This window comes from Strongylocentrotus purpuratus, unplaced genomic scaffold (genome assembly GCF_000002235.5).
Source record: "Strongylocentrotus purpuratus isolate Spur 01 unplaced genomic scaffold, Spur_5.0 spur5_scaffold_18, whole genome shotgun sequence".
Lineage (NCBI taxonomy): Eukaryota > Metazoa > Echinodermata > Echinoidea > Camarodonta > Strongylocentrotidae > Strongylocentrotus > Strongylocentrotus purpuratus.
In genome coordinates, this window is record NW_022145603.1 from 30744293 (window position 1) to 30757319 (window position 13027).

The 13027-nt window shown below is 37.5% G+C and overlaps 1 protein-coding gene and 1 long non-coding RNA gene across 2 annotated transcripts; both read right to left on the reverse strand.

The window, feature by feature from the left end:
- Positions 1–504: 504 nt before the first annotated feature.
- On the reverse strand, positions 505–2880 carry LOC115925566. Its single transcript, XR_004064814.1, has 3 exons — positions 2813–2880; positions 1195–1289; positions 505–770 (listed from the first exon to the last, which is right to left on the reverse strand). It is a non-coding gene; the product is annotated as an uncharacterized LOC115925566 (long non-coding RNA).
- Positions 2881–9826: 6946 nt separating this feature from the next.
- Positions 9827–12983, reverse strand: LOC115925345. The gene is made up of 3 exons (XM_030989011.1): positions 12333–12983; positions 11285–11318; positions 9827–9953 (listed from the first exon to the last, which is right to left on the reverse strand). Exons 1-3 carry the CDS (start codon positions 12895–12897, stop codon positions 9839–9841), a joined length of 714 nt encoding a protein of 237 aa, XP_030844871.1. The 5' UTR covers positions 12898–12983; the 3' UTR covers positions 9827–9838.
- Between the last annotated feature and the right edge of the window lie 44 nt (positions 12984–13027).

The window sequence follows — 13027 nt, forward strand, 5'->3', positions numbered from 1 at the left end:
CCATGAAGATGTCTTCTGCATTCATGATGATTAAGTGAGGCTAGTTTTCAGAAGAAAGGGGTGTGATGATATAACCCAAGTCTGTTGAATGGAAAAATGAAATAAGATACAGTGTATAAGAAAATAAACAACAACTAATAACATACACCCTGATACCTGCTCTGACAAAAAGAGGAAGGACTAATATTCACTTGGGATTCTAGTGGGCAAACCTAAACTATTTTACCTACAAGACTAGTTACTGACCACATGTTAGATTATTTCTGATGATCCCATTAAGACGATAGGCCTGCTGGAGCTTGGATCAGACAAGGTATGAAATAAGTAATACGTGTACAATGTACTTGTATTGTGAACTTGTGCTCAAAATTGAATAATACTCGGTTAAGTATGGGACATAAAATGACCACACAACTTGGACCAGAGAATGTATGGAAATAATGATATTAAAACATACGTAATGTAGACTTATATTTCATCGATATCAACATTTTATTTTAAATCTAAATCACAATTGTGATATTCAGTCAAGTATTCTTTTACAAGTAACGGACAATGAAAAATATGTTTTTCAGATCTATAACTTTCTGCATGATATGTGTTCTACAATAGGTTATTGGGGGTACCTACATTGTATATTAGCACACTTGCTCGTATGAAGTGTAGTAGGCCCGCATCTCTAGATATGCTTCTGTCAATATCTGTTCTTTGTTCCTCTCCTGGGTTTGTAATCAGCATGCCTTCATCATCCACTGTAGAGAAGCATCATCCTGCATAAGAGAAAACAATGTAGGTACTCAATTAAAAGTGATAATAATAGATACATATCAACCATAATACATCCTATAAACAGATTTTCATTAATCTTATGTTGTGTTCTTCTTCATCTTCATTGCTCAAGAAGTGAAAGGACACTTACAAAACAAAGTAATGAGGGGTCCTGTGTATACCCTACATGTATGATCATTATTATTATTATGTAGTGCTTTGAATGTGCATTAGACATCGTTCTGTACACACAGGACCTCCTGTAAATAAGGACAAATCTCTTTGTAAACAAAGAATGGGAAGAACTAGAATGAAATATCCCTTCCACTATATACACTTGCAACATAAACTTAGTTCCATTTCCTTTTTAGTGAATTGATAGGTGGTCGTTTAATATTTGTGTGCTAAATATCCTGAAAATTTTACCTGCAATGGGACTTTCAGCTTCATCTTGCAAATATAAGAAATGTTGTAATGTCTACTCATCAGTTAACTCCTTCCAGCTCTTCATTAGTTTCAATCTGTTGAAACAAAAAGAAAACAAAATCAATATAGATCTAGCATAAAAGCTTTTTTCATGTCATGGTTGGCCTTAATTTTAATATGGTGTGAAAATCAACATTCCAATTAATGGACCAAAGTACAAAGTAAAATTAAATGGAAGATTTAACTTGTGCCTCAAAAGTGCTTTATATGGCCATAAATATAAAGTAGTCTTAAGTAGAATTGGTTTATTAAGACAAGAAGAAGTGGACTACATAAGTAAACATAATTGTGGACTAGGGGTCTTCTCTTACACAAACAAATAGATTTATCAACATGAACAGCACGATTTGGAGAAGAAAGAAATCTCTAATATATTAAAAGTAATAATAATAGGGGTCAGGCACGTACGCAGGGGGGAGGGGGGTGTTAGACCTCCCCTTGAGTTTTTTTTTAGGTAGACCTAGACCTCTATATGTTTTTCTGGAAACCCCCCCTTTTTTAGTGTTGATTTTAAAAAAATCAAAAAAAATCCTAATGGATGACCTCAAAAAGATCCCCCCCCCCCGCTTATTCAGCGGCTGGCTGAGTCGTTGCGAAGTTTTTGAGACCAATTTTTTTTTTTTAAATGTCCTCTTCCCCCCCCCCCCCCTCCCCGCTTAATCAGCGGCTGGCTGAGTCGTTGCGAAATTTTTGCCCGATTTCAAAATGTTAAAACCCCCCACCCCCCCCCCCCTTGATAGGGATCTAGATCTAGATCTAGTACTAGTAGATCTACTAGACTCTAGGGACTAGGCTCTAGTAGTAACTGTTAGATCTAGACCTATACTAGAGACGAGTAATGACAACTTGCACTGAACCCACACAAAATCTAAATAGACAAATCCTAGTGTTGATGTTTTTTGAATATTTTTTTAATAAGTTCCAGGTTTACATCTAAATTAAATAGGATTTGGAGTTGTTGATTATCAATGGTCACATATAATTTTGGTATAGAAATAAAGTTGACACGCACCGCGTATGAACTATGATGCAACTGAGCGAACGGATGGCACTGATATTTAGTAAAGCCATCCGAGTCCACATCTAAGTTAGGTCTAGATCTACTAAAGATTTTAACAAGAATTAATCCACTGGATTATCAAAAAAATCATGCTTCGTAGATTATTTAAGGTGAAACGTTAAATCTAGATTTAAATTAAATCGATGATTGGTGAATTAGATTCATGATGACGATCAAATCTGAAATAAAACTTGATTAGAAAGTTTGATCTTGATGCAAAATGAGCACCGAAATTCCCGGGGTAGGCCTGCCGGAACGCCGGGGTCCTAACTGGAGTACTAGGGTGAAATGACGGCAAACCGCAGTCAAACTACTTCATGACGATGAAAATCAAAGTGCAATTTCAAGAGCAATATTTAACTAGTCTTTTCCCCAAAAATCTGTTGAGAACTGTCTCCAAATGTAACGAAATTACCGTACATCACGAAGACTATTGCAGCTTTTTCAAAATGATGACTAAACTCACTTAATCTACTCATATTTCAATCAATTACTCACCCATTCTCAATGAACTTACTCTTCTCAGTTTGTGCGAGTGTAGTAGCGTCGTGCATAAATCTGCATAATTAAAGTGACGCAATAAGGTCAAATATACTATCCGGTTTCTTAAACGATACTATCGATAAAATACATATTCATGAGGCTCATATCCAATCAAAAAGCCGCCTCGGTAGCTTATTTTGTCTTCAAATGATCCAAAAGAGGCGGAGCCTAATCCCATTCGTCTGCATGGTTTCCGCGCGTGCTGCTTTCCGTCTAGTAATTATATTTAAACGTCTTTGGGGTTATCCCCCAACCACCTGCTTACGCGCCTCTGTGTGCGTGCGTATGTGTGCGTGTGTGTGTGCGTGCGCGAGCGCGTGAGAGATAGAGAGAGAGAGAGAGAGAGAGCAAGAAAGGGGATAGAGAAGACGGTTAAAATGACGACAGCCATATTTACAACTACACCCTGCACTGGAGAAACGTGAAAAGTCAGGGAAAACAGACAGGTATGGAAAGATATAGGCAATAGCAGGAGCCTAGCTTAGAAGGGAGAGAGAGGCAGGGGTTAGAGAAATTAAAACGGGAAGAGCGAGGCAGTGGTTAGAGAAATTAAAACGGGAAGAGCGAGACAGTGGTTAGAGAAAGTAAAACGGGACGAGCGAGGCATGCAGAGACAGAGAAAGGGGGAGATATAGAGGGGGAAAGAGACAATCAAAACAACAACAAACTAACAAACAGAAACAACCAGAAAATCGAACAAACACAAGCAAGACCGTGTTCTACCCCCCTTTTAATTTTATATCCTTTCATTTAACTTTCCAAGGAATTAAACGCTGCATAATGGTTTCCCTTTTTGAAGAAAAAATATAATTTGACTATCATCATGATCATGCTAAACCACATTGTGTGAATACACCTGTCATTAAAGGGGAAGTCCACCCTGATATTAAGTTGGTTTAGATAGAAGCAGAAAAATGAGAGGAACAGGTCATTGAAAGTATAGGAAATTTTGGGTAAAATTAAGAAGGTTATGTATTTTTGAACTTGTGATCATTCAAACACAGATTTGCAAATATGTGACCTATCTTGCGAGCTCTCGATCCTCCCATTTGCTCTGTATGAACTAAAACAAATCAGAAAAATGTAATTTTTGTCCACCACATTATTTCAAATATGTTATTATTCAAGCCCTGTATGAACAAATACATTTCGTCATCAATAACGAAGAAAATGAAAGTTTATGAAATTCATGTCCAGAAAAAAATGGGAGCTCGCAAGATACGTCAAAGAGTTGCCAATTTGTGTTTGATTGATCGCAACTCCAGGCTTAATACCTATGGTCTGGCACTTAAAACTTCAGTAAGAACAGTGACACGTATGCATTTATTGGCATCAATGGCATGACACAGTGAATTTATTTCATAAATATTCTCAAGTACAAACAAACATAATTATTCAATGAAAAGTGTTAGACAGCACATTCAAGTGAAACTTGTCTTGAAACATAATAATACCTTCATCATATTCTTCAAGCTTTTTATATGGGACGGACTCATTAAAATCAATTAATCCCAATCCCTATATTTTAACAGATTAATGCAGAAAGATATCAACCAATGCTTTTATATTTCGATACCTTTTTAACATTTTCATGACATAACTCAGACCCCTCAAAATCAATTACTTTAACATTTTTAGGTTTAACATTGTCATGTAGAATATTGAATCACATGCCGTATTAGGTTATACAAAATAAATTGAGATATGATACAATATGCTAATCGTATATAGCACTTTGTATAGCACTTTGTCATTGTTTTTCCGATTTCTTTAAAACTTTCACCAATCTGCTTGTCATATTTTCTCTTTTCTTTTAAATGAACTTGCTATTAGTTTGGATTTCCCTTTACCAAATTATATGCACTCCTCTGATATGTCCAAAGAACATTTAGAGTTCATTTGTGCAATCGTTTGAACAAATCATACATATGAGCTCACTTTACTTGGCATTTCTTCCTTGATAATTATGAAAATAACTAAGCAATTCGTGACCCTGCCCCTTTTCAGTTAAGGAGGAAGTAGGCCTATTTCTCTTCTTCTGACAGAGGACCAGGATATATTATCCATTTAACTTTTTGATTTTCTTCCACTGAAATAAAGATAAATTTAAATAAACATACAATTACGTCTCCAACCAACACTAACAGTTTTTTCACATTTAAAAGCGGCAAAACCGCCGTTTCTTTTAAAATAATGATGCAAAATGTGCAATACGCTTCCTAAGTCTGTTTCCTCTAACACAACGCTCAGTGAATGCGCACAAGTAATTTGTTGCCCACATTTACCATTTATTTAAATTGACAGAAAAAACAGGGATAAAAACAAACGTCTTGATGTTACATGTTTTAGAAATGTTATGTTACTTTTGTGTTTTAATAGATAAGAGATACATGACATCATAATGAGCAGCCGTGAACCAATTTGAAAGTCCTATTCGGGACCGTAAAACAGAGACTTCTGGTGTGACCAGCTGTCAACAATAATCTGTTGATACCTGAACTGCATGGTTATCGTTTGCGATTGCACAATACATACATATACATATATAGAAGAAAGTCTAGATTTCTGCTCAAAGTTCGAGAAAATACACAAAAATACATTATACATTTTACATTAATTGCTCAAGGCGCACATTTAAAAACAAAATCAAATGCTAATAAAATCTTGCAACCATCATGGTATATGCAAAATAATGGAAAATTCAATGTTTGGAATAGGTGAATAAAATGTTTCAGTTTCGAAGCTGTAAAAATGGAATTGACAAAATCGATAAAACATGACTGTGTAATAAAATTTAGAGAGCGCTTGATACAAATATTATTTAATGGTACTATGTCCCTTTTCCAGCCAACCTCAAATTCTGTAGAACTTTGCAGGAATTATGAATATGTCATGTATGTCCTATCTGTAAAATTTAAACGTTAGCAGTGTCCTTATATTCAAATTATGCAAGGAAACCCGTTAACTTGCTAGACTTCACTGTCAGACACTATTGTCAGTATTGAGTGACTGACTGGCTTTTCTTCTTCTTTGGTAATAACATACATAAGATGAGCTGTTAAGGATTTGTCTACATCAATAACCCACTTCTTGTAATGGCCAAAATTAAACTGATTGAATCTTTGCGCAGCATAAAACGTACGACCATGCGGTACAATGGTCTGAAAATCAAGACTATTACTTATTGGCTCTATAGCTCCTAAGTCGATTTGAGAACTAATAGTCGTTATTTTCCCATTTAAAGATATTTTCAAGCCCCCTTTTTTAAGGGGAGCTCTAAATTAGTATTATCTTTCAAATGCCATTGGAATTGAACCTTTTCATTTGTTGGCCTGCAAAAGGGACATAGTACATTTAAAGCGCCTTGATGTATGAGCTGTAAATGGTATCATATTATAATATGTATACAGCATTCATGGTTCTAAGTGCTGTACAATATTATCATAACCCCACCTTTAGCCAGGCTAGCAAACGTTATAAGAAAAGATTTCTTCGTACCGGGTAAACATTCCTACACCTGGGTGTAGAGAGGCACATGAACATTATAGTCTTGCCAGAAGATTTTCGTGCAATGACTCAAAAAGCAAACAACACAAATAGGCCCATGGCCTAAAACAAACATTACATGCATTACATTTCATAATCAGTTAATATGATATAAACATCTGTCCATCCATTTACAAATAAAGAGTGACATATAATATAACCAGTATAATTATACAGAACATGTGAACAAAATTGCATAGATCCGAGAGGTAATACTGTTTTTAAGATGAATGCAGCATTATTGTAGAACAAAAGTAAGCAAGATATCATATTAAAAAACTATACAATATCAGACTATCAGCAAAATCATCGAAATATATGCCAATAGAAAATAACAAAAAACCTGATGACTTGTATTGCATAATTGATTGATAGTTAAGTACTTGTAAGTGTTTGCATAGTAAATTAGTATTGCACTTATATGTAACAGTTATTTTGAGGTAGAATGGCAAGAAATCAAAATAGGAAATGGTAGTATTGAAATAAGTATTCCATCAGTGTGTGTGTAAGATAAATTCTCGCTACCGTCGGTAACCCGACACATGCTCCGTCGACGATTGCTCCGCCGACATTTACTCCGCAAAACGCGACAATTGCTCCGCGACATTTGCTCCGCGACATTTGCTCCGACGTCAAATGCTCCGCCGACAGTTGCTCCGCCGAGAGTTGCTCCGCCGACAGTTGCTCCGCCGACAATTGCTCCGCCGACAGATGCTCCGCCGACAATTGCTCCGCCGACAATTGCTCCGCCGACAATTGCTCCGCCGTCAATTGCTCCGCAAAACGCGACAATTGCTCCGCCGACATTTGCTCCGCCGACATTTGCTCCGCCTGAAGCGACACTTGCTCCGCCGACATTTGCTCCGCCTGAAGCGACAATTGCTCCGCCGACATTTGCTCCGCCGACAATTGCTCCGCCTGAAGCGACAATTGCTCCGCCGACATTTGCTCCGACGACATTTGCTCCGCCCAAAAAGTGTCCCATAAACTACAAATGCTACTAGTACTACGACAAATGCTTCGCCGACAATATTTTCTTTACACCTATTTTTTTCGTTTCTTTTTTTCTTCTTCATTTTCTGAATGCATTTCTTGAAATAATGAATGTTGATGAAGTGGGAGGAAAAAGGAGTTACCTAAAAGTCATTTCGAATATACTGAAATAACTTTCCATCTATCACTGTACGTCCCATATAATGTATACTAAACACTCATTACATGTCGTGGGAAGTTTTTAAAAAAAAGTAGAGCAGCAAGCCACATTCCCCAATACGCGCATACCTCCTAGTTAATTTCAAGTAGCTCATCAATATGTAATACCTGAAATTACCTCGATCAATGCATCTTACTAAGTAAAGCATTATACAATGTAATAGGTCATCATGGAAGTTTAGAAAATAAGTAAGGGGGATTTACCAAGTGTTGATCTTTTTAAGAGTTTTATAAAGAAACAAAAAGATATTGAATATTTCTCAGCGAAAAAAAGGAACAAGCTTGTTTCGCATTTTAAGAAATGGCGATTTGACTTATGATACTCATGTTGATTTAACTTTTATTCCTGTGCCCCCTCACTCCCCTTTATGCACTGGAGTTCAAACTATGATTTATATGTGTACAGTGTATTTTTTTTTACTATAATGCTTTTTTTTTTATAACTTTCTTGTCCTTTCATTATTGTTAGTTGTTCTTATACATATTGGTTTTTTTGTTTGGCTAATTATTACCAATGACTTGTAAATATGTAATTTTTATATGATTGAAAATTTAATAAACACACAAATATAAAAAAAAGTTTAGAAAATAAGGGCACTTATATACGTAAGGAAGAGAACCCATTCAGACGGGAAAATGAGATGGCAGCCTTTCTGCTTATTCACATCTATACAAATCATTTTGTTGCAGTTTGATGTTAGTTCTTCATGATAAGCCAATTGCTCTTCTTCCGGTGGCTTCGTGAGTCCCTTAAATTATTTAGTGAAAACAAAGTACTCGAATGAAACGGAGTGTTTTGCACACTAACATATATATATTAAAGCTACATACACTTAACTAAAGGAAAGAAACCTTTAGAAAATGGACTGGATATTATTGAAAATATTATTCTAAACAAGAATGTACTACATGATTGTATTACTTTACGTTTCAATTTCACGAGAGAAATAGAACTCGAGAGGGGGAGCAGAGAAGAAGGGATGGAAATGAAAGAAGACTAATAGCATGAGAGGAAAGAAAAGAGCAAAGAAGACAAGAAAACGGTGTAAAAAGGAAAAGGAGGAGCATGGGAGAGAGAGAAAGAGAGAGAGAGAGAGAGAGAGATAGCCTTGAGCTTTGGATCAGCTAATGAGTAATACATGAAACAGATTTTGAGCGGAGTAATTATCTTTCGCCGGAGAACTTGCGTAAGGAGCTATAATTTTATTTTTTATTTTTTTAAATCAAACATTATGGGGAATAGCAAAAAACGGTTGTCTTTTTTGCTCTTTTCTTTCCTCTCATGTTATTAGTCTTCTTTCATTGAGGTAATTTCAGGTCTTACATATTGATGAGCTGTTTGAAATTAACTAGGAGGTATGCGCGTATTGGGGAATGTGGCTTGCTGCTCTACTTTAAAAAAAAAAACTTCCCATGACATGTAATGAGTGTTTAGTGTACATTATGTGGGACGTACAGTGATAGATGGAAAGTTATTTCAGTATATTCGAAATGACTTTTAGGCAACTGCTTTTTCCTCCCACATTATCAACATTCATTCATTTCATTTCATTTACATAATGTCATGAAATGCATTCAAAAAATGAAGAAAAAAAGAAAGAAACAAAAACAACCCGTGAAAAAAAAATATTGTCGGCGAAGCATTTGTCGTAGTACTAGTAGCATTTGTATTTAATGGGACACTTTTTGGGCGGAGCAAATGTCGTCGGAGCAAATGTCACCGGAGCAAGTGTCGCTTCATGCGGAGCAAATGTCGTCGGAGCAATTGTCGGCGGAGCATATGTCACCGGAGCAATTGTCGCTTCAGGCGGAGAAATTGTCGGCGGAGCAATTGACGGCGGAGCAAATGTCGGCGGAGCAAATGTCGGCGGAGCAAATGTCGGCGGAGCAAGTGTCGCTTCAGGCGGAGCAAATGTCGGCGGAGCAAATGTCGGCGGAGCAATTGTCGCGTTTTGCGGAGCAATTGACGGCGGAGCAAATGTCGTCGGAGCAATTGTCGGAGGAGCAATTGTCGGCGGAGCATCTGTCGGCGGAGCAATTGTCGGCGGAGCAACTGTCGGCGGAGCAACTGTCGGCGGAGCACCTGTCGGCGGAGTATTTGACGTTGGAGCAAATGTCGCGGAGCAAATGTCGCGGAGCAATTGTCGCGTTTTGCGGAGTAAATGTCGGCGGAGCAATCGTCGGCGGAGCATGTGTCATGGAACCCTACCGTCACATCCTGCTCTATGGTGAGGTAGGTTTAAGATCCGTCTTAGCTCGTCGTTTACCAGGACGCTGTTCCAGGCTCTCATCAACTCCATCACCCTCACCTTTAGCGGTGTGGCTGTGAATGCGTTTGCTATGGAATAGGGAGACAGAGAGAATAAGAAAGGGAGAGAGAAGGAAAGAGAGAGAGAGAGAGAGAGAGAGAGGGGGGACACGGAGAAACAAAGATAAACATAAAACAAAAAGAGACAGAGAGAAAGAGGGATAGGGTGAGAGACAGACAGAAAGATAAGGATACAAAGAGAGAGAGAGAGAGAGACAGAGAGACAGAGACAGAGAGAGAGATAACGATACAAAGAGAGAGAGAGAGATAGAAAGAGAAGGAGGAGGGGGCATGGAGAGATTGTGAGATAAAGAAAAACAGAGGGGAAAGATGGAGATTGAACAAGTTTAGAAACAAGAGGGTGAGGGAGAGAGAAAGAGAGAGAAGTAATCAACATAATAGTGTTTGAGAATTGGATTTTTTTTTAGACGGAATAGGGGTGCGGGATCGGAGAGGGTAGGATGAGAGAGGCTTAAAAGCCAGGTTGAGAGGGGGAAAACTGGGATGTGAAAATGGTTTTCAAATATTCAATCCAATCTAAATGTCTATATATAATTTTATGGCAAATATGAAAAATATTCAGATTTCTGTATATGTACCAAGCAATCTGCCATAATGTGCAACGATGGCGACCCAATACTTGCTCTGGCGGCGCTTGCTCCAGGCTTTAGTTCATCAGGAATGTGGGGTTGGGGTTGAATTTGTTGTTGGGTTTTTTGAGCTGGGTTTGTGCTTGGTGATAGGTTGGGTAAGGTATAGGTTTCTTAACCGGGCTTGGGATTGGGAGTTTGATTAATAATGTACTGAATTGCCGCAGAGTAAGTGTAGCCGGAGCAGGTGTCGTAGAAGCACAATTATATATTACATGTACAACAAGAATTGCAATTTTACTACCATAATGTTACCATGCATATGTATTACGTGTAATTTAATTTTGTCACTGATGTATAAATTTTTTTTAACTGCAATTCTGCTCTAGGGCCGCTAATGTTTTTTAATGAAATAAACCATTTTTTGTATTTGTTAAAGCAAATCAGATTCCTTTCAATCATGGCATAATGTCATCGAATGTCATTAGAAAGAAATAATAAAGCATCACGGTGAGACAATAGGGGGGTTTGAATAAGGCGTAAACGTGTTTCAAAATAAAATCAATTAATGCCGTTCTGGCTTTAAACAGATGATTATACAAGTACAAGAAATGTTGAAGACAGCAATATAAATTTTAAAAAATGGAGAGAGAAAGGGAGAGCGAGAGAGAGGGTCAGGATGAGAGAGATAGGGGGATATAGAATTAGAATGAGGGAGAGGGAGAGAGAGAGAGAAAGAAAAAAAAGGTAACTGTGTATTATGTTACTTACCGATGTTCAGGAATTCGTTCACTCTCGACTGGAGCTGCAATAAAACAAAATAAATACAAAATGGGAGGATATCCAGTTGCAAAAGAACTTCAAATGAAGAATATAAAATTGAATTATAGTAAAGCTTTGAAAAATTCATAACAAATCTTGTATTTGGAAAGAACTTAACAATCTTATATGCGAGTACAAGTATTTACAATATGCATATGCAATAGAAGCAACAATGTTATTTGTACATGTATGTAGACTCTCTTATACCGTATCATTTTCTTTGGGGGATTGCTCATACTTTATTTAATTATGACCATGATATGAATGTATGTATTTTTAAATAGTTGATAAAATCATATTAAAATCTAATGATTCCTCTTCTTTTATGATTTAACGTTACAGGTTAAACTAAAGCATATTTTTTGTTTAACTTATAATTTGACAGAATACATATCTGTTTTTATAGCTAAACGTTACATCATGCAAGAAAAACACATTACTCAAAATCAATGTTTTATCTTAACACACTAGACAAAAGGGGTTATGAACTCTAATTACCAAGTACCAATTTAACACCTAGAGAGTGGCAAATGTAGAATGCTATCTTGCCAAAAGGAAATTAGTGCCGAGGCGGGGTTTTAAAATTGATCCGTGCGGTGCACAGTCTGGTGACTTGCCTACGAGACCACGATAACTCTACAATGATCATCCCATTTCGTGAATGAAAGAAAATATATTTAATCTGACCTTGTCATACCATGATTTCATTAGTCATTGCATGGTGATCATAAGGGCCTATACAAGTATTAAGCCTGATTTCCATACCTGCATCAGTTCTGCTTTGTGCCAAAAGGAAATTAGTGCCGAGGCGGGGTTTGAAAATTGATCCGTGCGGTGCACAGTCTGGTGACTTGCCTACGAGACCACGATAACTCTACAATGATCATCCCATTTCGTGAATGAAAGAAAATATATTTAATCTGACCTTGTCATACCATGATTTCATTAGTCATTGCATGGTGATCATAAGGGCCAGTATTGAGCCTGATTTCCATACCTGCATCAGTTCTGCTTTGTGCAGAACTCAATCCACTGGTTGAGAGCACGGCAAGGCTATCATCATTCTCATAGAATGGTTTCATTCCAATTGACATCCCTCCATGATGCACCGAAGTTCGGGAATTGATGTATTCTGAAGATGACGATAGCGTGGTGTCTTCGATTTCTATTGGGGTTGCATCTTCACGTCTCTGGCTTACAGCGGTGTCCTGTGTTGCTTCTCCTAGACCATGGTGTGGCGAATGTTGTAGCGTTTCTTGAGAACTTGAGTTTAATGAGTATTGAGTTGCATGACCATTACTGGCGTTATGCTGTGCAGATAGATAGGACTGTAGAACCTGTTCAAACTCCTCAAGATGTTGCTTGGTCGATTGATCTGGTGCAAATGTAGATTGGAGTGACATTATCGGTGAAAGTTGCTGATGCATTGTGGATTGGTCAGTTTGTTCTGGCTCTGATTGAATGCCTCTGTGAGGATCACTCTGGAACTGTCCAGAAGGATGTGCCGATTCCAGCAGGGGAACATGGTTAGGGAGGTATGGCTGTTGGTGTGTACTAGGCATTGGCCTTTCACACTGGTTGAGTTGTCGTTGTTGTTGATATCTTCTTACTGACCACCATTGTTGTTGTTGTTGTTCTGACCTCCATCGTTGTTGAAGTTGTTGTTGTTGTCGTTGTTGTTCTAACCACCGT